The sequence below is a fragment of the Macadamia integrifolia genome, chromosome 6, assembly GCF_013358625.1.
Source record: "Macadamia integrifolia cultivar HAES 741 chromosome 6, SCU_Mint_v3, whole genome shotgun sequence".
NCBI lineage: Eukaryota > Viridiplantae > Streptophyta > Magnoliopsida > Proteales > Proteaceae > Macadamia > Macadamia integrifolia.
This window is the reverse complement of record NC_056562.1, coordinates 2,679,193-2,703,494: the sequence shown is the minus strand read 5'-3', so window position 1 is coordinate 2,703,494 and position 24,302 is coordinate 2,679,193. Positions and strand designations below refer to the sequence as shown.

Below are 24,302 nucleotides of genomic sequence, written 5' to 3'. Positions count from 1 at the left end.
GCAGGCCGGCTTACCTTAGTCAGGTCGGTTCTTCAATCCATCTACCTTTACTGGTCAGGTACTTTCATCCTTCCTGCTTCGATGATCAAAATCTTTGAGGGTCTTCTTTGCTCTTTCCTTGGAAAAGGCTCTGACTCCTCCAGATTCCTTAGACCCCTTGGTTGGAAAAATGTCTGCCTCCCTAAAACAGAAGGAGGGCTCGGGATAAGGAAAATTGTGTCAAATCATAAAAGTATTTGGGTAGACTAGATCCTCTCTGGCCCGCTCAAATCCTACTCTCTCTGGACGGCCCCCAATTCTCAAGATGCGTCCTGGATTTGGAGAAAAATTCTTGAATACAGACCCATTGCCCTTACTGCCATCTCTTAGTCGATAGGAAATGGGCAAGCCATCTCCCCTTGGAAGGATCCCTGGCATCCCTCTGGTATCTTATCCCACCTGATCACCCCCAAAACCATCTACTCTTCTAGTCTCCCCTCTAATGCCTTACCCTCCTCCATTCTCTCCCCAAATGGCTGGTCCCCTCCTTCCACCCCCCCTCCCCCTGGTCATAGAGTAAGGGATGACAAATGCATTTGGACCCCCTCTTCCAATGGGATTTTCACCTCTGCCTCTGCTTGGCCCTATATTCATGACCCTTCACCGACGTGGTCTAAGGTGGTCTAGTTCAAAGGTCATATTCCTTGCCCCAGCTTCACCTTCTGGTGCTGCCTAACCAACTGCCTCCCTACCCAATCCTTCCTCATCCACCATCACATTCCTGCCAACCCTTCCTGCTGCCTCTGTCCCTCTGGGATTGAGGACATCAATCACCTATTTTTTTTCCTACCCCCTCTCCTCCTCAATTTGGAAGATTGTCCTTTCATTTTACTGGCCATCCAGAAGATCTATCCTCCCCTTCAATCGAGAATGGATCTAGGTGGATATGACCTTTTCGGGCCCTTCCATTTGTGACTCCATTGGCAAATTGGCTTTTTGCGCTACCATAAACCACCTCTGGATGGAATGTAACATTCATAGATAGACTCCCAAATCCCGCTCTCTGGACAAGATTTGGAAAGCTATCTACTTTGATGTTACTTCCAAAGCCCAAACCCTGTATGGCCTTCTCTCCTGACCTATCCCTAACACCCCAAAAAACTCACATAATTACCTCCTGGAATCATCAAGTCGCTGATGATGCTGGCTTCCCCCCCTTGGTAATGAATTATTTACTCATCCAAAAAAAAAAACTTCTTTCTTTGCAGATATATACTCTTCAAAAATATGATCCATTCTTTTGGCACAAGAGAACCCTCAAGGTCGGCTGCATTCACATGGTATGATCCATCCACCAGCTTGTTAAGTACAGAACAAAACACGGAACTGAGTACACATGATGTAAATATTAAGGTTTAGAAAATTACACTTATTTAATCAATTGAAAGGAACTGAGATGCATGCACAAGCCTATAAAATGGTCTTGGCTAGTGAACAAGGAGGCCAGATATTCATTATTAAAAAAGAGGCTGAAAGTCAGTTGATGACTTTCCAAGTAAACAAAGGTAGGAAATTTTCAAAGCGCATGGAGAACTACAGCTGATTTATGAGAACGTGATGAACCGCAACCTCCATTGTGACATTTTGTCTTTATCAAAAACTGGGTTATCATGATACTAGCTGAGAATACTTCCCAACAACAACTTAGCAGTTTTCCAACTAAATGGGGTTGGTTACATGGATCCCACAAAGAATAAGATAAAAGGAAGAACCGAGTAAAAGGGGAAAAGATAGAGGAAAGAGACAAGCCAATGCAACACCGCCGGGCCATCCCACCTAAACGCAGTCAACAACATGGATATTTGCCCTCAAAACAGCTCTGTTTGATGTCATACTAGGGTCAAGCCCTAGCTTTTACAAGTCTTTCTTTACCAATTCATCAATGGTCATTTTAGGCCTGCCCCTAGCTCTTCTAGCACCATCCCACTAGATTTGATCATTCCTCCTTTTAGGAGCATCACAAGGCCTCCATTGAACATGGCCATACCACCTTAAGCGGCATTCTCTGAGCTTATCCTGAATCAAGGCCCTTCCCCAAACCCGAAATTATTCCCTCGCATTATCAATTACCTCATCATACAGCCGGGAAAAAGAATTTTAGTTCATAGACACCTGATCTGCCAGATAAATAGCCTTTTCAATTAACCGGTTCTCACTTCTACTCTTTTTGTGTATAAGAAATTCATGACAAAGGATGAAGAGAAGTGGGAGGGCGGAATATACAACCCCAGAGGGAAAAGAAAAAACAAAACCATCAAAAGATGCTACGTCCTAGGAGGGGATTCTCACTTCTAAGTTCTGCACATCTGCAATATCACCACAAAAGTTCATCACGGAAGTTTTTGATAAATTACTCAATACACTTGTATTGACACAATTGTTTTTCCATTCAACTACCTGACCATTATAGGTTTCCTTATGTTAAGAAGTAATATCACAGGAGGTTATTGTGGTTTAAAACTTATTGACAAGGGCTTATCTGCTAGTAGTAGTAAATCAAAAGCGTTACTTGTAAATATTGGTCTTTATATCTAAAAAACGTATAAGATCAGCAGTTGATTTGGGCATTCTGAACCCTATCAATATGTAGTCTTTGACTCCTTAACTTCCACTTTTCTTCATTCTATAGCACAAAAGGCAAGCTTCCCCGCAGTATCAAAATGAAGGAACCAAAAAAAATCATGTCGACCTAGATTCATTCTCTACTAAGTGGGAGGACTCTTTTGCTAAAAGGCAAGGAACAGCTAAATACCCTCTTCCAAATGATAGAGGAAAGAGACAAGTCCAGCAAAGACAGCAAGAGGGAGGGACCTGAATGTGCTGGTAGATGAGGAAGGACTGTGTGGGAAAGCAATTAGAGATAGCATGCCAAGTTGGGAAGTTGTGGTGGGGAATACGACCTTTAAACCAGAAAATTTTACACCAAAAGGGCAAATGGCCATTAGATCTGACGAAATCCCAAGCATAGGAGGAACTAAACGTTCCAATGATGGAGGGAAGCCATGAGTTTTGTCTTCTCTTCCACGATGACCAGAGGGCAGAGGAGGAAGGGTAACCCAAATGTCAGCTAAGGGGGGAGAGGAGGGGTGAGGGGACTAGGCACCATTGGAGATTATGGAAGAAACGAAGGCATTCCAACCTAAGCCAAAGAGTAAACGATCCTGGGGCAGACAACAGAAAGGGAATACACCTAAAGGGATCCAGGCATCAAGCCAAGGGAGGTTTAGCTGCCGCAACGAATGGAGGAGATGGCCCCTAAAGCAATGGGCCTCCTGTTGAGGATTTTGAGCAAGACCCAAAAGGCATAGGGGGCAATGGAAGCAGTCCAAAGGTAGTCATTTTATAGGGGTGAGTAGACCCAAGAGACCCGTATACTATTATACTTGGTCACAATCTTCTAGACGAGCTTGAGGGTGCTTGTGGTGTTAATCTCTTTGATTCGTCTTAAACCCAGGTCTCATTCAGATTTGGGGAGACAAACAGAGGCCAAATAGAGAGAATGGAGGAACTTTGATGGATCTACCCCGTTCTAGAGGAAGGTCCAAAGGAGCGACTCAATTGCTTTGATGATGGATTGCGGGATGTCAAAGATACCTGACCAGTATAGGTATGTGGAACGTAGCACGGATCTAACGAGCTCCAGACGCCCAACGAAGGAAAGAAGTTTACCTTTCCATAGCTGAAGCCTCTCCTCATAAGGTCTAGCATGGGGTGTGTTTGTTTGAGAGGAATTATTGGCCTATAAAAACTGTCGTTATTTATAACGAGTGATGGGCAGCTACAAGTACTATTATGCCCATACAAACAGATTTACCCTTATACCCATATTACAACACTCCCCCACAAGTTGGTGAATAAATATTACACATGTGCAACTTGCACAGTATAGCATGAAACAACTTACTAATTAAAACCCTTATTGAACACATCAGCTCGCTAATCACCCGATTTAACAAAAGGAATGCAAATCAATCTTGATCCAATTATATCTTGATCAAATGAATGATCACTCTCCGCGTATTTGATGTGACCATGCTGGACTAGGTTTTGAGTAATGCGAATGGCAGATTTGCTACAACAACATACCATCATAGGCAGGGGAACATGAAGGTAACCCATAGCAATATGGGGTTGCATAGAGTTGATGATAAGGGCCATCACCAAGCGTTATTAGAACTCCACTTCTTTTGTGAATCATCACATGTTGTAGGCAACACAATGTCGCCTATGAGGTGACCACCATAACCTATGAATTAATAGAGAAGTAACTAGAACGTGACCACATCGGATAATTGCTCCCATCTAGTCGAACAAAGCTAATAGAGAATGAAAGGGAAAGAAGGGAAATCACCGAGTCCCAGGACTCATGCCTTCAGATCCAGCTATTGTAGTACAAGATTCCGACATCGTTTCCACTCATGAAGATCACTCAGATTGATGCAGGAAACTTGGAACATACCATAGATTGAAGAAAAAACACATGTGATCTTAATCAAAACCATCTGTATAAGCCAAGGTAGAAGTCGAAGAGGTTCCAAAACCCCAACAGGTAGAAGTCGATAGAGTTCCAAAACCTTGATAGGTAGGAATTGATGGATTCCTTAGAGTGACAGGTAGGTTTCTTAAGCTGACATGAGGACCAATGTGGCTACAAAACTCTGTCAAAGAAATCGATTTGTGGCTAAAACCTTAACAATATCGATTTTGGACAAACTCCAATAAATCAATTGAAAGAGAGAAGGGGGTCTCTTAGATCATTATGCGGTAGTAAATGGAGAGACCAGAAAGGAGGGACATAGCTGATAGCCCTCGGTGGCCTAAGGAGGTCTCACCGAGATCAAAACGAGGCAAAAGAGGAGTGCATGGAGGTGGAAGGATGAACCGAGAGGGAGAGAGAAGTTGTGGCCTGCAACTAAGGCTGGGATCCCAAGGTGGATCTCTGCTGAGATACGATGTTTGTTTGAGAGGAATGACTTGACATGGCCTCTTTATTTATAATGAGTGATGGACAAATACAAGTACTAACATGCCCCTATGGACAGATTTACCTTTATACCCATGTTGCATCCATATTACAACAAGATGCAATGGTGGGCAGTTAACCTAGCAAAGATAAGAGGAAACCCCAGGCATTTAATCGGGAGGAGCCAATAAGCTCAAGGAGGTGGGCTTTAGATGCTTAAGAGACCACAGAGAGGAAGAGGTGATATTTGAGGAGGTTGATGTGGGGACCTAAGAGGCCTTCAAAGAAATGGAGGGAGAACATGATAAAGGATATGAAGAGGGGGTCCGCTTTAGAGAAGATCATGAGGTCATTAGCAAATGTGAGGTTAGTGAGCAAAAGGGATTTGCATTTAGAGATGGGGGAGATGAGATGAAGGTCAGTGGAAGATTGAATGGATCTGGAGAGCATCTCAAGGGCAAGGAAGAAGAGAAAAGGGATAGGAGACAACCTTGCTTAATACCCATAGAAGAGGGAAAGTAACCGGCAAGACTTCCATAGACAAGAACAGAGAAGCAGGGTGAGGATATACAAGAGTGGATCTAGTGGACAAAAACTAAAGGGAAGGACATTTGGAGCAAGACTCTAGAGAGGAAATCCAATTTGGGGGAGTCGATAGCTTTATGGATGACAAATTTGAGCAGGAAGTCCAAAACCTAAAATATTTTGGTTTCGACCAAACTCAACTGAAATCTTGAACCCTGTCCATGCCCTTTGTCAGTTCAACAAACCAGCTTGCCGACTTGTTTACCAAGGCTTTTTCGTTGTGCTTTTATTCAAGGGTGGTCCAAGCAATCCATGGCAACATTTATGCTCGACCTTGAGAAGTATATCAATAACAACAATAAACTCAGCCTTACCCAAGAATTTTTTTTGGGGTGAGTAAATAAATGTATTCAAGAAGAGGGGGAGGGAGATTACAACCCTGGAAGAGAAAACAAACCCTAAAAGGGTAACAAAAGCCCACATTGGCAAAGATAGGAACAAAGAAGCGCCAAGGCCCAAAGGGCTTCAAGACTCACATCTCCAATACATCACAAATGCCCACATGGGCTAAAAAACAAAGCAAGGAAACCCTTCCAAGGGTAGCCAAATCAAATCCAGTTAGGGTTTGTGAAAACCCAAACAAAAATCTCTTCTCTTCATCAAACCAGCCACCAAGGGAGCATCACCAGCAAGGGGCTGCCTCAAGGAGGGTACTGGCGTTGCGGAGGGCCACGGCCAAGCTTGTAACTGGCCTAGCGGAGGTGACAGCCACAACTGAGCGCCAGCCTTGTGGAAGGCATCGACAAAGTGGCTGCCAACAAACGGCTGATTGCCTTGCAATTGGCAACAAATTGACAGAAGTTGAGTAAGCCAGGCAGATCGGGAGGCTGGCCAAGCAAGGCTGGCGGCAAATGGCTGCAAACCATACGGGCGGGCTGGAGACCAAGCGGCAGCGAGACAAGCCAGGCGGAGCAAGATGGCGACTGGTGCGAGAGCTGGCAAACGGCATCGGAGGCGATGAGGATTATGGTCGAGTGGGAATCCAGACGAGCTTTGAGATCTAGCAGGCATGGTGACCAACGAGGCTAGCAGCCAAGAAGGAGGATGCTGGCCGAGCAGGAATGCAAATGAGCATAAGATCTAGCAATGATGGTGACTATGGGGCCAGCGGCCAAGACACGACTCCAATCATGATGTAGCTCTTGCAAGGGATGAAGAAACAGAGAAATGAAGGAGAGAGAGAGGAAGAGAAAGAGAGGCGGGAGGAGCAACCTAGCCATAAGGACAGCCAGGCTGCTCCAAGGCGGCAACTTCACTTAGGTTTCCCTTCGTTTAGTGATTCCTCAAGGGAAAGGGGCTCCGCCCTAGAACGGCGATGCCTCCTGAAAATAACTGTCAAGGCAATGTTAGCCTATGAGAGAGAGAGAGAGAGAGAGCTTTATCCCAACATTAATAAGTATATAAAAGAGGGTTAATAAAATTTATTGGCATGGGCTTATGTGCTAATAGTAAAAGGTGCTACTTATAATTCTGGTATTTTAATGTCTTATATGTGATTAGAGGATTTTGAATCCTATAGATCTGCATTATTTTGCTCCTTATTTTCCCTTTCTTAGGTCCCAAGTCTTGTTGAATTTTGTTCTAATCTAGCAACACCTACAATATCTAACTTATCCTAATATTTAATCTATTATTAGGAATACAAAACTAAAGAAGAAACATGAAGAATCAATCAATGCATTCACAGTAAAAGCATAGAACAACTACATCATTCAAAATCAAATAAAGAGAAAGAAAGAAACTAATGTAGGCTAAACTCAAAGAAAAAAAAATTCAGCATGAGACTAGCACATATCCGGATTGGAGAACAAGGAACAAAACCAGAATTGGGAGAAAATTTATAACTTGACATGGACAAATAAAAATAACATAATATTTCACTCGAGTGTTCTATTCTGATAACAAAATAGGGATCTGCATAGAAGTTCTAGTGCTACTTGAAAAAATAATAGCACAATTAGAACAGCAATATCGATCAGAATTCTTTACGAGATTTAGGATTTCAAAAGTAATAAAATCAGAAACTATTATGTGAATTTGAAGTAAAACAGATCAGTATGTAGAGAGATCTTGAAGAAGAATGCAATGTAAAATTTGATCTACAGGGGTACCAAAGTTTATAATAAATAATATAAAGTAGAAGAAGAGAAGAGAGGAAAATTTTTACACACCATCCCTAATACTAATTGTAATCAGGTGTAACCTCCACATTTTGAGAAAATATCTTGTACTTCCCCAACTTGCATAACAAAATTATACATAAATCCATTCTGTTAACTGAAAATCGTTAATGGGGTCAATATTTACTAAATGGCCAAACTACCCTTGAAGAAGGGTAAACCTACCATTCTACCCTTCATTACAAAAACCCCTCCAAATCAAGATAAAGTCAATTAGGGTTTCCATGTCTTATTGCTAATCCTTCCTTCTCCGACGAAGGCAATGACTCCAATGAAGAGGCCCTAACGAACAGCAATCCTCTGAAGAAGAAGTTCCCTCTACTGTTTATTTGTTGATGCGAAAACGAAGCGAGATTACTGAGTCCTCTTCATAATAGGACCCAAATGACGAATATTTGAGAAAGAATCGAACATCAGCTATCAGTTTCAAACTCTATATCAGAGAAAAATGGCCAGTGGTGGAATTTCTGCTAAAGGAATACAGTTACGTCTTTCTTGTCCTGGTTCTCTATGGCTTCTTCAATGGCTGGATGGCAGCCCAAGTCGGCAAAGCTCGGAAGAAGCAATCAATTCCTTCATGTCTCTGTCTCTTAATCTCTCCTCCTTAAAATCAAGTTAAAGCCATGAATCGTTGATGATTTTATAGGTACGAGGTGCCTTATCCTACTCCTTACGCCTCACAGTCAGAGAATACGGAGGCCAAGCTATTCGGGTGCATTCAGGTTCGATTTTTATAGAAAAAGATCATATTTTGCCCCAAAAATATTTTTGACTACATTCAGCTTTTCAACGCCTGATTTTTATGTATGTTTTCAATTTGGTTTAATGGGTTTGCTGGGGTTGAATTAAATGGTGGTGGGTTGCAGAGAGGGCACCAGAATTCACTTGATATTATGCCTTTGTTCTTCATGTTGCTTCTGCTGGAGGGCTTCAGTACCCTGTGTGTAGCCTGTCCTGGCCTTGTTTACATAGTTGGTCGTTTCAGCACTGGATTGACGCGATGGATTTTGCAGAAATATTGCAGATGGGATAGGTTGCAGAGAAGGGAAGGGGCATGGACAAGGGAAGAAGGAAAGGGCAGAGGGGCAGGGTGCTGTCGTGTGAAGAAGAAGTGGATCCCACTTAATTTTGTGGTTTTTCAATGAATGGGAATCGAAAATTATATAGAGGGACATAAGATGGTTAAAAAAGGTCTTTCCAGTTTTAAGCTACCAGCGCTATGCATGAGGGGTGCAGTAGATTTTTATTGAAAAAGTGGGTGTTACACCTAATTATGTTTAAAATTAGGGGTAGTAGGTGGTACGTGAAAATTTTCATATTATTAAGTAGAAGAAGAGAAGATATGGCACCCACTCTATAGTAGAATTCAAAACTACACAATGAAGAAGAAATCAGCTATGGCATACCAATCACGAATGCACAGCTCTACAGTTCAAACAACAATAACAAACACAACCTTATCCAAACTTAATGGGCCGAACAAAAACAAAAAAGGAAAAGAGTGAAAATATAAAAGAGCACAACACCAGCAAGTCAAGTAAATCTCAGCTAAATGGGGTAGGGCTACATGGATCCTTGCCCTCCTAACTAAGGTCATACTTGGGACAAGACTTAGACTATGCATGTCATTCCTCACAACTTTTCCTATGGTCATTTTTTGTCTGCCCATGCTTCTTTCAGCTCCTTCAATCTGAATCAGATCACTCCTCCTTACTGCAGAATCCCCGAGCCTTGGTGGAACATGGCCATACCATCTCAAATGACTTTCTCAGAGCTTATCATTGATCGAGGCAACTCCTAAATCAGCTCTAATATGTTCATTAATCACTTTAACCTTCCTAGTTTTGCCACACATCCATCTTAACATCCCCATCTCCGCTACACATAGCTTATCTATATGGCTCAAAAAAAACTTCAACTATATTATTCAAATCATGCTTAATTGATTGGAGGTTGTATATATACATACATACATATATATAGCCATTTGAACTTCCTAACCAAACCAGAATTCTTTAAAGCTATAAAGCATCCTAACCTAATCAAACACTTGACTACTAATCCCATATACTAACTTTAACCCCACTTTATGGGTTTATAAATTAAGCCTGTTACAATATCACCCAAGGAAATAATAGGCCCAACTTATAATATAACTATCTAAAGCTTGATTTCAGCTCATTGGACTGCCACCTGCCACTCATGGGCCTCCCAAGCCTGCGCCTTGGCCTCCATACAGGATAAATTGTGCCAACCAGTCCGATACAACTGCATTAGAAACAAAATGGAATCTGCCTTGGATAAATCTTTGCCAAGGTGACGAAGGCAAGGGCCAAGGTTGTAGTGCACGTGTTGCCCATTATGAAGCTACTTAACAACACCTAGGTCAAGACCTTAATAACCATGATGGTCGTGGAAACCATAACTTAACAGCAAGGAAGCAATACTCTTTAGAAATCAATGGGCAAGGAGACCTTAGGGAAATAAAGGCAAAAGAAAAAGAGGCGTAGGCATTGCACCAAACCCCTAGATAACACATCCTTGTAATTAACAAAGCATTTTGCAAGCCATAACAGCACAGATACTTGAGAGGATACCACGTGCTCTCTTCAGAATTAAATTACCTTCCTCTTCTTCATCTTCAAGCAGTTCAAACATAATGAGCTTAACACACGTTTCAGTTCACTAACATGGCAAGGATGATATACTGGGACTGGTAATTGAATGAATCCAAAATGACCTGCATGAGACCAAGAATGGAATATGACCACTAAGTAATTACTAAATCATATACCAATTGCAAAATGCTCATAGTATGCTTCTGATTTCATTTAAACCAGATAAATAAATAACATGTAAAAAATGAAAAAACTAACATAAGAAACTGGACCCAGTTACATACCTTCACACTGTCCAGGTTCAGCAGTACCACAAGACTCACATTTACCAGATTCTAGAGGCAGACCAAGGAAAGGATTTGTGAGCTGACTAGGATGGGTAACAGGACAATCGCTGATGGATGAGGTACACTACAAAGAAGAAAGCAACCAATTAGGAGAATTATGCAACATTGTAAGAACCAACAACAACAACAAACAACAACACCCAAAACCTTAGCCCAACTTAATGGGGTCGGCAACAAGATTGACGGATTATAGCTAATTATAATAAGTGCCGGCTGTCAACATAACGCACCACTACAAATCAGCCACAGGCTTATAACTACAGACTATAACAAGGTACCGGCTGTCTACCTGACGTACCATATAGTAGTAACATATTTTGTCCCCTTATATTAGTTTCACTTTCAGGGGGTGCATGGCTTGCAATCCAGAATTTCCAACCCTGTACCAAAATCCAAGATTTTGTATTTAGGATACAGATTGCATTTGGATCCATTTTATTATGGATTGCAATCCAAAGATTGTTACGTGAATGCGTTCTATTTCTGATTTTATAACTAAAACAATTATATGCTTTATAAAGAATCAATCAATTACAGACCACAACAAATTATAGATTTGGCCTCATAATTACAACTCTTACCCTCAAACATAATTGGCATAGCAACCTTTCATGGGCACAGAATCAAGAGGGGATGACGTAGACACCCATGCCGGCCTACACTATAGAAGAAGGAAGAAAGCCACCAGCCCAACCAGCCTTTCGGCTGATTGAGCCAGCCAATCCGGCCCCCAATTTTGGTCATATGCTGGTCCACCTTTGCAGCCATTGAACCAGCATAACAGCCCCCTGTTCAGTCGATATTTTGCTTCTTAATTTGGTCTTCTAGAAGAACTTCCAAGGTCTCATCGATCAAGCCTGCATCTCGCTGTCCAGAAGCTACCAAGAGTGTCCTGCAACATTCAGCTGGGTTTTTTCCTTCTTGTGTTTGACCAGTCAAACTCCAAGTTGGACAACTTAAGTTAGCCTTCTAGAAGTCCCTAGTATTGTCTCTTATGTTTGCTTAGAGTACAAGTTAGCACTTAGTTGCCAAAAGCTATTATTTTCATTTTTCATGTTAGTTTCCTATTTGGTTTGTTTCTAAATTGTAAGGATGTGTGATGCAGCAGCGCTCCGATGGATCCATAGTTGTCATGGCGTCGCCAAGGCGGCAATTTGGCGTCCTGGCGGAAAAAGAAATTCATGGTAGTCCTACGATTTACGTGACTCACAAATGGCGGTTGTCATTGGCTGATAGGCATTTCTATGGCACCGCCATGGACGCCAGGTCACGCCTGATTTACTAGGCGGTTGATTTTTTGTAAAATGCAGGGTGATTTTGATAGGGCTATGTTGATTTTTGATGATTTGATGTTGCTTAATATTGGTTTTATATGTTATAGGGTATATATTGTAGGCTTGTAGCATGCTAAATAACTTTAGAAAATAGGGAAAGTAAAAAAATAGCATACTAAATAACTTTAGAAAATAGGAAAAATAAAAAATGACACATGAGCGATTTGACCGCCATGGCAACGCCATAACGGGCGATTCATCACCAAATCGATTAGCCACCCCTCCACCGCCTTGGATCGATTTGGCGCCGTGATAACTATGGATGGATCGACCCAAACCCGCTCCAGAACCCGGACCAAGACCCAGATCCAATTTGGGTTCCAAGTTACTGATTTGGGTTCAGGGGTAATAGAATATTCTAGGATTTTATTTTATTTTGAGGATATTTGTTGTCTTTTATTTTAGGTTATTTTGGGGTAGCCGTTAGGAAGGTAGAAATTTTCAATTTAGTTTTATTGTGATTCTATTTTACTAGACTTTAGTTTAGGAAGCAATTAGGATTTTCTATTTGAGACTTTATTTTGATTTAATATAAGTAAGTCATGTAACCAAGGAATTAACCAGCTGATGAATGAAAAAAAATTAGGTTGTGAAAAGCCCTAATTTCCCTAGCCGACCCCTCCCTGCCTTCTTCTTTTCTGGTCCTCTGTCTCTCCTTAAACTTCTTTTCTCTTCCTCTTCCAATTTCTCTTTCATGCTCTATTCCTGAGTGACCTAACAGCCCCCCACATAAGTTGATCGATCCAGCGTTCCAGAACTGATATTCACCCTACCGTAAGGTGCCAATTTGGATCCAAATCTGAACCTGCAACTACCGCTGGTTCCTGTTTCGGCAGCACTCTATTCTTAGAGACGCTTGGAACCTCATGGTTCAAGCCAAGATTCTGCTCGAAAGTTATTCTCATATGGGCGATCAGAAACCCCAAGGTTTCAGTTCCTGTGTTCGACTCTATTGAGAACTCTAACTTTGATTCATGGCTGATCCTGCAACTACTGCCTCTGTCGCATCCCTATATATATTCTGAAAATCCAGCTTGCTGGTTGGTGCTCTTGTGGTTTAGAAACAGTGTAACTGAGGGTTGAAGAACCTCTTCCAAAAAAAACCTGGATCAATTGGGGCTTAACAAAAGGGAATCCTTTTAGCCTTCAACCTCCACTGGTTTCTTCGTACTTGGCTGTTGGACGTTGAAGACAGCCTAATCGATGGGTTTATTTCAAGTTCTTCATTCTGCCTTTCCCATTATACCCCTGTGAAATCCCTTTAAGCTGTTTTGTCCTTTAACTTCTTTGGTTCCAATTCCAGCCTTGACAACAATTTAAATTCCCACTTGAGTCCTCTCCCCTAATTGACCCATTGAAACACTAGAGATTTCTGGTTAATTACAATAGTGCCATTCCACCCTAATCCTTGCTATTTCAATTGAATTACAAGTTTGCCATTACTTGAGTATTTATCCCTTGGATAGGACATTTATTTACCAAATCGCCACTACTCCTAGTCTTTGATCTCTAAATACTTAAGTGGGTCAGCATCCAACCAGGTTGGTCTCCTTGGGGCCCACCGCCCCCCCCCCCAATTAATGTGCCTAGTCTATATAAGTGAGATCATTGTAACACTTTTTTAATTAATGAATAATTGATGATTTGCAGTCAATGTGTGCTCTAACTCCTGAGATAGGATGTCCAAGCAGCTGAGATAGCTGTGGGGGCACCAGGCTGAGATAGTCATTATCCTACCCACATCTATCCCACTCCATCCTACGGTTCTTCTTATTTTCTTCTTCGTTTGCTGCTGTGAGAGAGTGACCTGAGAGTTGTTTCAAGCCTACTTGAGACCAGAAGCATGGTTGAAAGATCAGACTGCAGACCAGCCCAAAGGCCAGAACCGATTTCAGCTTGTCAGGGTTTTCTTCAATTAATTTTCCCAATATCTCCCAGCCCAGCAGACCTTTGTCGAACAACCCTTATAGGGTTTTGTTGAGGACACCAAGGGCTACCTTCAACCATAGAACCAGGGCCATCTGAGACCTGATTTGGATGCTGCAGCCTTCTCCCTCTTTACTGCTGAAACCCTAATTCAGCTAGGGTGTTTGCCGTGTTGCAGCTCTGTTACAGCCCACCTGGGAACCAGCTTTGGGGGTTCTCCTAACTTCATTACAGGCCTCATTCGACCGAGTGTGGAAGTTCTAAATCCCTTTTATTTTGTGACTTCTAAGTCATCCCTATTCCAACTCTATGAAGCTTCTTTTGGTTCTGAGATCTGAGAACCAAATCTGATATTGGTTGGGAGAGTAAAACCTATTGGGGTTGTTTAACTAGGTGAACCAACCTTACATCAGGGGACCAAACTCATAATTGGAATGAGTTGGATACTCTAATGCCACAACAAACTTAATAGCACAACTCTTTGCAAGCTAAACAGAATCAGAATAGCAACTTAGTCCAAAAATAATTGACTTCGGATAACATGGTATGCTAAATGGGTAAGATTGCAGTAAAAGTATTGGGAGCCCTAACCTAAATGCTTAAAATTCAAAGCGGGAGCACTAAATGCAAATATTCATTAAATTGAGAATTATCTCTAATAATTTTATATGGTTTATTTATTTAAAATTGTTGGAATATGTAACTAATGGTGCCGCAACGGCCTTCCTAGATTTTCCCCCTTCCACCAACTCTAATTAATGAGAGTCAGTTGAGGGGGGCATACTTGTAATTTTGCTTTTCCTTTACTTATTATAAATAAAGGCTTGGGTGGTCTCATTGATCATTCAAGCATTCCATCCCACTTTTGTTGTTAACATGGTATCAAGGCCAAAACCTCTGATCTAGGTCTTCAGCCTCCCCTTTCTCTTTCCTCCCTATTTCGCAGGCCTCCATCTTCTCATCCTCCATCTTCTTCTTCTCCTTTAATACATCACAGGGCAGCACTAGTGAGGTGATTCTTGAGAATCTAGTTGCTGCCCTCCATCTTCCCTCCATAATATAAACCCTAAAACCCTGCAAGTGAGCAACTAGAGTACTCAACCTAAATACGATTTTTTATTCTTCCCTTCTTGGGGTTTGATTCTTCCTACTATTAAGATCAAACCTCCTCTCAAAGATCAAGTACAGCACCTAGAAAAAGTTATCCATCATTGCTTGCAAGAATGAAGACCTTACCCATCTGTGATTTTCAAGAATCAAGGTTTTTCTCCAAAAACCCTGACTCTATCGATTTTTGGGATCCCCTCCTCGGATTCAGTTGATTTTTTTACGAGATCCTCCTCACCCCTAGAGGAGATTGACCATACCTATGGCCATATCCGCCAAGATTTTGTGTGTAAACTCTCTTCTCCAAATTTAGTGTTTTCGGATAAAACCGTAATTGGTCCATCTCACCAGTCCTTCATCAAAATTAGATAATTTTTGGAGGAGTGCTTCATTAACCTTACGGCCACTCGATCCAAGTTTGGGCTATTTCTGACGCTGCTTTTGAAGATTTGGAATTTCTCTCATCCATTATCAATTTCTCCTTCGCGCCACCATGTCTAAAGTGACTTATTGCAACCTCAGGACATGACAGGCAAGGTCGCAATGAATATATGCCTTTTGGAGCTAGCTATATGAAATTGGAGGAGACTAATTACCTCATCGGGCTAGATCTACCTATCTGACTATTGCTAGCAAAGGACTTACTAGACACATCACAAGTAAATCAAAGAAACCTCAGGATCGATTGATCACCATTGACTCCTTGGTAATGTCTTTTTTTCTTAACTCCATGCATCAATCCATTACCAGAGGTATCTTTTTGTTGGATACTTCCTCTCAGATCTAGTCTACTGCCAGGGAAACCCATGGCCAATTAGGGAATGATGCTCAGGTATTTGACCTCCATAAGAAAGTTCATACCACTACTTAACAAGAACTCTCTGTCTAAATATTATGTTGAACTTCAATGTCTATGGTATGAGCTGGATCACTTTGCAGATTATCAACCTACAAGTGCTTCAGACATTGCATCCTATTAAAAGCATGTCGACAAAATCAAGGTGTATGATTTCTTGGCTGGCTTGAATAATGATTATGATCAAATTCGTGTTCAAGTCCTTAGCAAATCTCCGATCTCCCTACCCTACTTCAGAACAGTCCTTTACTCTGGTTCTTACGAAGGAGAGCCATCGTACTAATATGCTCCATACTCCTACTACTTAAAAATCAGCCTTAAAGACTAGTTCCACTACTACTTCAGATGGGGCAACTCACACTGGTGATACCACCAAGGAATATTGTCAAATGTCAACATTGTAACAAGTCATACCATACCAGGGCCACATGTTGTAAACTCCATCGTAAACCGGCTGATTTTGAGGGAAAGCGTGCTCGTGGTCGATCTAAAAACAAAGCCAATCAGGTAGAGACTGTAACCCCACCTGCAGCTTATAATAAGCCTCTCCCAGGAGGAACTTCAAACTTTCAGGCATATGCTAAAGGCCTCTATTTCATTAGCTCCTGCCGATTCAGCCACTCCTCCAGGTCCCAACTTATCTCATTCATCTATTTTTGTTGGTCACTATGCATCGGTAGTTTCCAATCCTTGGATCACTGACTCTGGTGCCATTGATCACAAGAATGGTTCATCCAGCTTGTTTCACCATTATTCTCCCACTTAAGGCAAAGATAAAATTAGGGTAGCAGATGGCTCCCTATCCTCTTTCTCTAGAAAGGATTCTATTCAGTGTCCTTACTTTATTACTTTATCTTAAATCTTATATATCCCTAAATTCACTACTAACCTGCACTCTGTTAATAGTCTTACTACGGACTTAAACTGCGAAGTAACCTTTTTTCCTTCCCACTGCCTTTTTTTCAGGATCTAGTAATGGGGAAGACGATTGGATGTGGTAAGGTGCAGGATGGTCTCTATTTGCTTGATGATGGTTGTCTCCCTATAGCAATAGTTTCTCCTACACCTCATTAGCTTCACTCTGTTTTATCTGAACTACATTAATGGCATTGTCATTTAGCACACACTCCACTTGGGACTTCATCTCTTTTATTTCCGCAATTAGTTAAGCAATGTTATAGGGATGAATTTTTTTGTGAAACTTGTACTCTGACTAAACAGACTATTTCCACTAATTTTTCTTTAAATATAAGTTCTTTAATTTTCCATTTGGTTCATTCTGATGTGTGGGATCCGTCTCATGGGACATCTATCTCTGGTCAAAGATGGTTTGTGACTTTCATTGATTGCCACTCTTGAACTACTTAGGTATATATGATGCAGCATCAAAGCGTAAGTATTCGGCATTCCATTGTTTTCAACGGTTCCATAAGATGATTTATACACAATCCAATGTCACTCTGAAGATTCTCCGTGGTGACAAAGGTACAGAGTACATGGAGGGTCAATTCCAGCAATACCTTGTTGACCATAGGATACTTCTTAAGACATGTTGTGTTGGTACCACAGCTCAGAATGGGGTAGATGAACAAAAGAACAGGCATTTGCTGGATATTTCTTAAGCCATGATGTTTGCTAGAAAAGTTCGATCTCAGTACTAGAGTCAGTGGAGTGATGTTTTCTTCACTATTGCTTACCTGATCAATCGCATGCCCACTCATGTACTAATTGATGGTCTTCAAGGGATTTCATCCTTCCTACTTCCTCCAAAGACTTTTGGGTGCGCCTGTTGTGCTCAGGATTATCACTCTCTAGAGAAATTTGAACCCTGTTATCTTTCCAGGTTACTCCCCTGCACAAAAAGGATTCAAATATTACCATCCTCCTCCTTGGCGTCCTATGGCAGCCATGGATGTTGTGTTCCATGAATCCGTGGGCTACTACTCCTCTCCACCTCCTCAGGGGAAATCTGGTAATGATAGTGAAGATGTGACTCTATCTCTACTTGTCCCACCAGTGTATCCACCATCCTCCTCTGGAAGTGAAGATGTTCCGAAAGAAAATGGAGCTAAGACTCGGGCGAGATGACTCAAGTTCAAAGAACCATTGGTGAATTTCAGAGACAGATTGATGATTCCACACTATAGGTTTATTGTAGGGGCTACACCAGAAATAAGCAACTTCAAACCACCACCACCACTACAGCACCTTTGCACATCCCCTCAATGGCCCTAGATCCAAAATCTACTGAGCCCAACACTTAATCAGGTATAATTTCCTCTAATCAACGTACAGTTCTTACAAAAGATACTAGGGCTTGTAAACATCTCATATCCCACGTTGTCTCTTATGATTCTCTTTCTCCGTCCTATTATGCTTTTATGTCCTCTAATTCTTCTGTTCGTGTTCACCAAAATTGGCCAGAAGCTCTTGCAGATGAAAAATAGAAGACAGCAACAGTGGAAGAGATGGATGCCCTAAAAAAGAACGCTACATGGGAACTTGCAGTTCTTCCTCTTGGGAAAAGACATGTTGGTTGTAAATGGGTGTTTATCGTGAAACAAAAAACAGATGGCTCAATGGACAGGTAGAAGGAAAGGCTTGTGGCTAAAAACTTCACTCAGATGTATGGGATTGACTACTAGAAGACGTTTGCACCAGTTTCCAAATTGACCTATGTGAGAATATTACTTTTGTGTGCTGTAAATCTGAGATGGGATCTCCAACAACTTGATGTTAAGAATGATTTCCTCAATGGAGAGCTTGATGGGGAAGTTTATATGGATATTCCATCAGGATTCTCCAGTGATGGAACTCAAGGCAAGGTCTATAGGTTGAAGCGTGCTCTCTATGGGTTAAAGCAATCACCTAGAGCATGGTTTGGACAATTTCACAAGGCAATGATCTTTGTAGGGTATAAGCAAATTAATGTTGACCACATAATGTTCATCAAAAGGTCTGTTGAAAGGAACATTATTCTTATTTCTATATGGATGACATCGTGGTGACAGGAAATGATAGTGCTGAGATTGTTTACCTCAAGGGCTTTCTTGGCCGTGAGTTTGAAATAAAGGATCTTGGAAACGAAGGTACTTTTCTTTAGATTGAAGTTGATCAGTCTTCAAAAGCCATTTTTATATCTCAGATGAAGTACATCTCAGATCTATTGTTTGAGACTGGTTAATTGGGTTGTTATCCTTCTGATACTCCTATGGAACTTAGTACTCCGCTTAAGGACAAGGAGGGTGAACCTGTTGACAAAGGGCGTTACCAACGTTTGATAGGCAAACCAATCTCTCCCTCCCATACATGGCTTGATATTGTTGTGACCATAAGTTTGGTGAGTCAGTTTATGCATGATCCCTATTCCTCTCATATGGAAGCAGTCTTACATATTTTGAGATACTTGAAGTCTGCTCCAGAAAAAAGGATCCTTCTATCCCCTCATGATCATCTCATAGTTGAACCTATACAAATGCTAATTGGGCTGGGTCCCCTGATAGAAAATCCATCTTAGGTTATTGTACCTTTGTCGGTGGATAGCTTGTCACTTGGCGTAGCAAAAAACAAAATATGGTGGCTAGATCTAATGTTGAAGCAAAGTTTTGTGCCATAGCATAAAGGGGATCTATGACTTGTTGTGGTTACAGTTACACACATTGTTGGATGATATTAGTGTTCCTGTTCATCTCCCCATAATGCTCTAATGTGATAACAAAGGTGCTCTTAGTATTGCTCACAACCCAGTACAGCATAAATTTACTAAGGACATAGAGATTGACAGACACTTCATCAAAGAGAAATTGGATGTTGGATTGATTTCTGTTCCCTTCATGAAGTCTGGCGATCAATTAGCTGATGTGTTCACTAAGGGCTTAGTAGGAAAAGTGATTCATCCTTGTTTAGTCAAGTTGGGCATGTGTGACATCTATGCTCCAACTTGAGGGGGAGTGTTAGAAACATGTAACTAAGGATGCCACAGGGGCATTCCTGCCTTTTCCCCCTTCCACCAACTCTAATTAATGAGAGTCAATTGAGGGGCATACTTGTAAATTGTAATTTTTTTTTTCCTTTGCTTATTATAAATAAAGGTTTGGGTGGTCTCATTGATCATTGAAGCATTCCATACCACTTTTGTTGTTAACAAAAATAAAAAAATTTACTAATTAACTAGTTAAGAGTGATGGAACTTGGAACAAAGATAAAAGGCAATAGTCCTTGTTTGGGTGCAGGAGCAAGAACATCAGCAAAGAGAGACGAGATCATGAGAGTGGGGATTGTAGAAGGGGCAGTGTAACCCCTATTATGGCAGTGGCAATCTCCCCCTTTTGACAGGAGTTTGGTGGGCTTGATGAAATGGAGAAGTCCTGCTTAGGCTTCAATCAGGAGAATCAATGCTCATTTCTTCTTTAAGTGGAAAATTTACACAAATATCATGATAGAGAGAGATTCATGGCTGGTGGGAGTACAAAGATGCCAACGTTATGGTGTAGACAAGCACTGACCAAGCCCATTATCTGGGTGTTCGGTGTTCCTGGTTCACTCAAAAACCAGAATCACAGGGTCCAAATTGTAGTTACTACATAATTAACTATGGTTTCTATTTTGTTATTTAGTAGTCCTTTAGTTTCTAATAAGTTTTTTCCATCTATTAGTTACTCTATGTACAAGGATCCACTACTACGTCTACATGTGTGGACATTTTGTTCATAATCCTTTTTCCTTTTTAATTAATAAGAAAATTCATTACCAAAGGAAAGAGAAGGGTGGGAGAACAACCAACAAATTACAAGACCCTGCCTTTACAAAGGGGGAGGCAAGGGCCAGTAAAAGAGAACCGGAAGAACCCCAATAAAACACAACAGACGAAAACCAGGGAGGGGGCACACTGGGAGGGGGCGCACACAGCAAGGCCTAATCACAACTGGACAAACAGTCCCAACTTTTGAAGGAAGTACCCTTCTATTGTGAGTTCCTTAGAGCCCATCCCCACGATTTTATGAATGAATGAATGATTGGCTTTTGTGCCTTAGTTGCTGTCGGAAATAGTGGAGAGGTGAGATGCCCTTATGGTTAGTGAGATACTGACCAAGGCCATAGGTGAGAGTCCTTGGTCATATCCCTTTCTTCTTCCCCTTGTTTCTATTTTATTTTCTGGAACCCTAGGTCTGTTTGAAGATGTACGAACCCTTCCTGAAGTTGGGGTGATTCCCTACTGTCACATGGAGTTGGAGTACTGTCAGCAGTGAGCTAAGACCAAGTGAAGAAGACCATTCTGCATCCTTCCATATCCTGCGGCACCCCTTTTTTGATGATCCATCGCCGCAGCTTTCCTCTCCATTATACCTACCATTCTGTCCATCAGATTCAAATGGTGTTTTGAAGGTTTCATTCTCTGTTAGAAACCTTTCAACAACCATAATTTCAGCCTCAACTAATGATTTATTTTGTTACAAATCAGTCCAGTACCAGTAGTTTGTTAGTCATTCGGTTGCCGCTAAATCTCTCAATACTTTCTATTTCATTCCTCCTATTACAACCATCAATCTTGGATGACCATCAAACTTTGGGATGACCAGAACTTGGGTTTGATTTGAGCCCTGGTTCTTTATCCATTGGTCCTCTTTTGTTGCTGAAATTTATATCCTACAGTCCTACTTGTGGGTTGGCTGTTTTGGTAAGTCTAGCCCCATCACGTAAGCACAATACCACCCTTACTTGACCACTCTCTTTATCAGTATATCTCCAGTTTTTTTTTTATCAGCAACAAAAAAAAATTCATTCAGTGGGCAAGCCTGTGGCGCAACAGTTAAGTTGCACTGTTACAACATGTTCACAGGTTCGAAACTTGAAAACGTCTCCTGCAAAGCAGGGGGTAAGGCTGCGTACATTTGCCCCCTCCCAGACCCTGCAGTAGCAGGAGCCCTGGGTTGTTCTTTAAGAAAAAAGATTTTCATTCATATGTAATCATGTGTATGAAGATATATGGGTGTTCTTATTCCTTTCCAAAAGGTGTTACCCACAAAAAGATTTGTAACAACAAAAGTCTCTATGAACATACAAACTGTCCCTTCAAAAAATTCAATAATGTAAGGTAGGTTCACCCTAGGTTATCAAACACCAGTAAACAACTCTCAACCAACCTCAGAATCTGATCTCAGACCAAGGAACCAAATAGAACCACAATAGGGCCTAAATTAGGCTGAATGACAACTCACAATTAGAGGAGTCTTAGGATTGTCAAACCTGAGTTTAAGGAGTCCCAAAACCATGGTTCTAAATTTCAACTGAAAGACCATGTCACAAAATCCCGATACGATATACCAGGATACTTTTAAAAGTCCCCAATTTTGACCCATTTCAAAAAATTTCGACCGAAAACCATTTTGGTCTTACCAGCCTCTTATAAAAGGGTTCATTTCGTTTGAAAACAAGCCCATTTTGCAAAAATCGACTTCTCCCATATTGCGACAGTAAGAGGTGGGAAACATTGGAAACCAGCGAAGAAAATGAAATTTTTCCATCAATCTTTCATTCTACACTTGAATCTTACACAAGCAAAGGACATCTACCTAAGGAAGGGTTCTTGGAGTAAAAAGGTAAAACCCCATTTTCCCCAAATATCATTTTTTTGTACAATGTACTTGTAAATATAGTAGAATGGTTTCAATTTTTATTATTTGTTTTCCATCCTCTACATCGTGTTTGTCTCAATCATATATTTTCCATTTTTAGTTAGTAACTTATATATGTAGTACTAGCACAACTTCAGTCAACGTACACTAGAAACTTGGGTCAACACCACAAGTATCATTTTAGGTTTTTTTTATGAAATTAATTCTTTGAATAGGTTAGAAAAGTCAAAAATAGGCATACACAAAATATAAGATAAAAAAAATTAATTAAAAAAAAAACAGTTTGGGGGGTCAAAACCAAGGTTTCCACCATTGTAGGCAAAATTCCCAAGTTTCCACGGTGGTCTAAACGTGATTGAAACCCAAAATTTAGAACCTTGCCTAAAACACTGCTGATAGATCACCAACAGATGATGTACACAAACTTGGAGAGGGGCTGCAACACCAAGGTTCGATCCTCACAAATGCAAGGCCTCAGTAGAGCAAAAGGAGAAACCAGCAGCTCTGTCATGGCTGGTCAAACAAGGCTGAAAGTCTGGTCGAAGGAAGCCCTTGGGGAGGTCTTCAAACCCCCAAAAGCGTGCTCGAAGATGGCTGGCAGAATGGGAGAAACAGGGGCTGTTGATCTGGTCCCAAAACCCTGATCTCCTGAATCGATTTTGGTATCTTGCTGGTTCTTCAATCTGATTTTCTGACTAGCTTCTGATCTTCAAATAGGCTTGAAATAAACACTCAAATACTCTCTCACAATAATCAAACAACAGAAACAAAGAAGAAGGAGAAGGATAGTTGCAGGTGGGATAATGCCTATCTCAGCCTGGGCCTCTCACCCACAGCTATCGCAGTTGTTGTTCATCCTTTCTCAGGAGATTGGAGCAAGCATTAGCTATAAAATTCTGCATTCATTAATTGTGTACATTGGTACAGCAGCCTCTCTTAAATAGAGAGTAGAAACTTACAAAATAGAAGCTAGTTATCAAACAGGAAAATAAAATAAAAAGGAACTAACATAGTTTAGCAACTAACCACTAACTTAAAGCCTAAGAAATCATAAAAGGCAACTAATAGGAACATTCTAGAAGGCAACTCAACTTGTGCAAAGCATTTTTGACCAGTCAAACATAAGGGATAAAATTACAGCTGTAAGGAGAAATCGCAGGCAGTAAAGGAGGTCTTCTGGACAGCTTTACATGGCTGGCTCGATTGGCAAAAGGGTCTTCTAGAAGCCCAAAACAGAAAGTAAATATGCACCATCAAGGGGTATCCTATGTTGGCCGATAAGCTGCTGATGTGGCAAGCATAGGGTCCAAAAATTGGACCAGCTAGGCTCAATCAGCCCAAGCAGGCTGGTCTTGTCTGGTCTTCTTTCTCCTTCGATAATGAAGGCCAGCATGTGGGTCTATATCAGTCAAAGTTCAAGCAAGAAAACCCAATGGAAAGAAAGGATCCCTAGCAGCGCCAAAAGCATTTTAGTTGACATCCCAACCAAATAGGTGATAGCCAATGTCAGCACAAAGTCTGCGGAAAGATTTTGACTGGTCTTCAAAACTACTACTATTCTCTATCAGTAAATCACCATTTTCTATTTGATGGTTAGATTACTAGGTCACCCTTCAAAGAAATATCAATTAAGTGCACATGGATTCTAACGTGTATAGTGTCCCCTTTTTCCTTTTTCTCTTCTTTCTCTTTTTATTTTTTTTTTCTTTTTT

The 24,302-nt window shown here is 41.1% G+C and overlaps 1 protein-coding gene across 2 annotated transcripts in view; it reads right to left on the bottom strand.

Annotated features, from left to right (window-relative positions):
• The window catches only part of LOC122080955 (DNA-directed RNA polymerase V subunit 1), an 89,343-nt gene that overhangs the window by 61,069 nt on the left and 3,972 nt on the right, over positions 1 to 24,302 (bottom strand). For both annotated transcript variants that reach the window (XM_042647857.1, XM_042647858.1), the window contains exons 3-4: positions 10,670 to 10,796; positions 10,392 to 10,507 (exon numbers count right to left, since the gene is read on the bottom strand). In XM_042647857.1, coding sequence (XP_042503791.1) covers positions 10,392 to 10,507; positions 10,670 to 10,796 — 243 coding nt within the window. The remainder of the gene's footprint in view (positions 1 to 10,391; positions 10,508 to 10,669; positions 10,797 to 24,302) is intronic.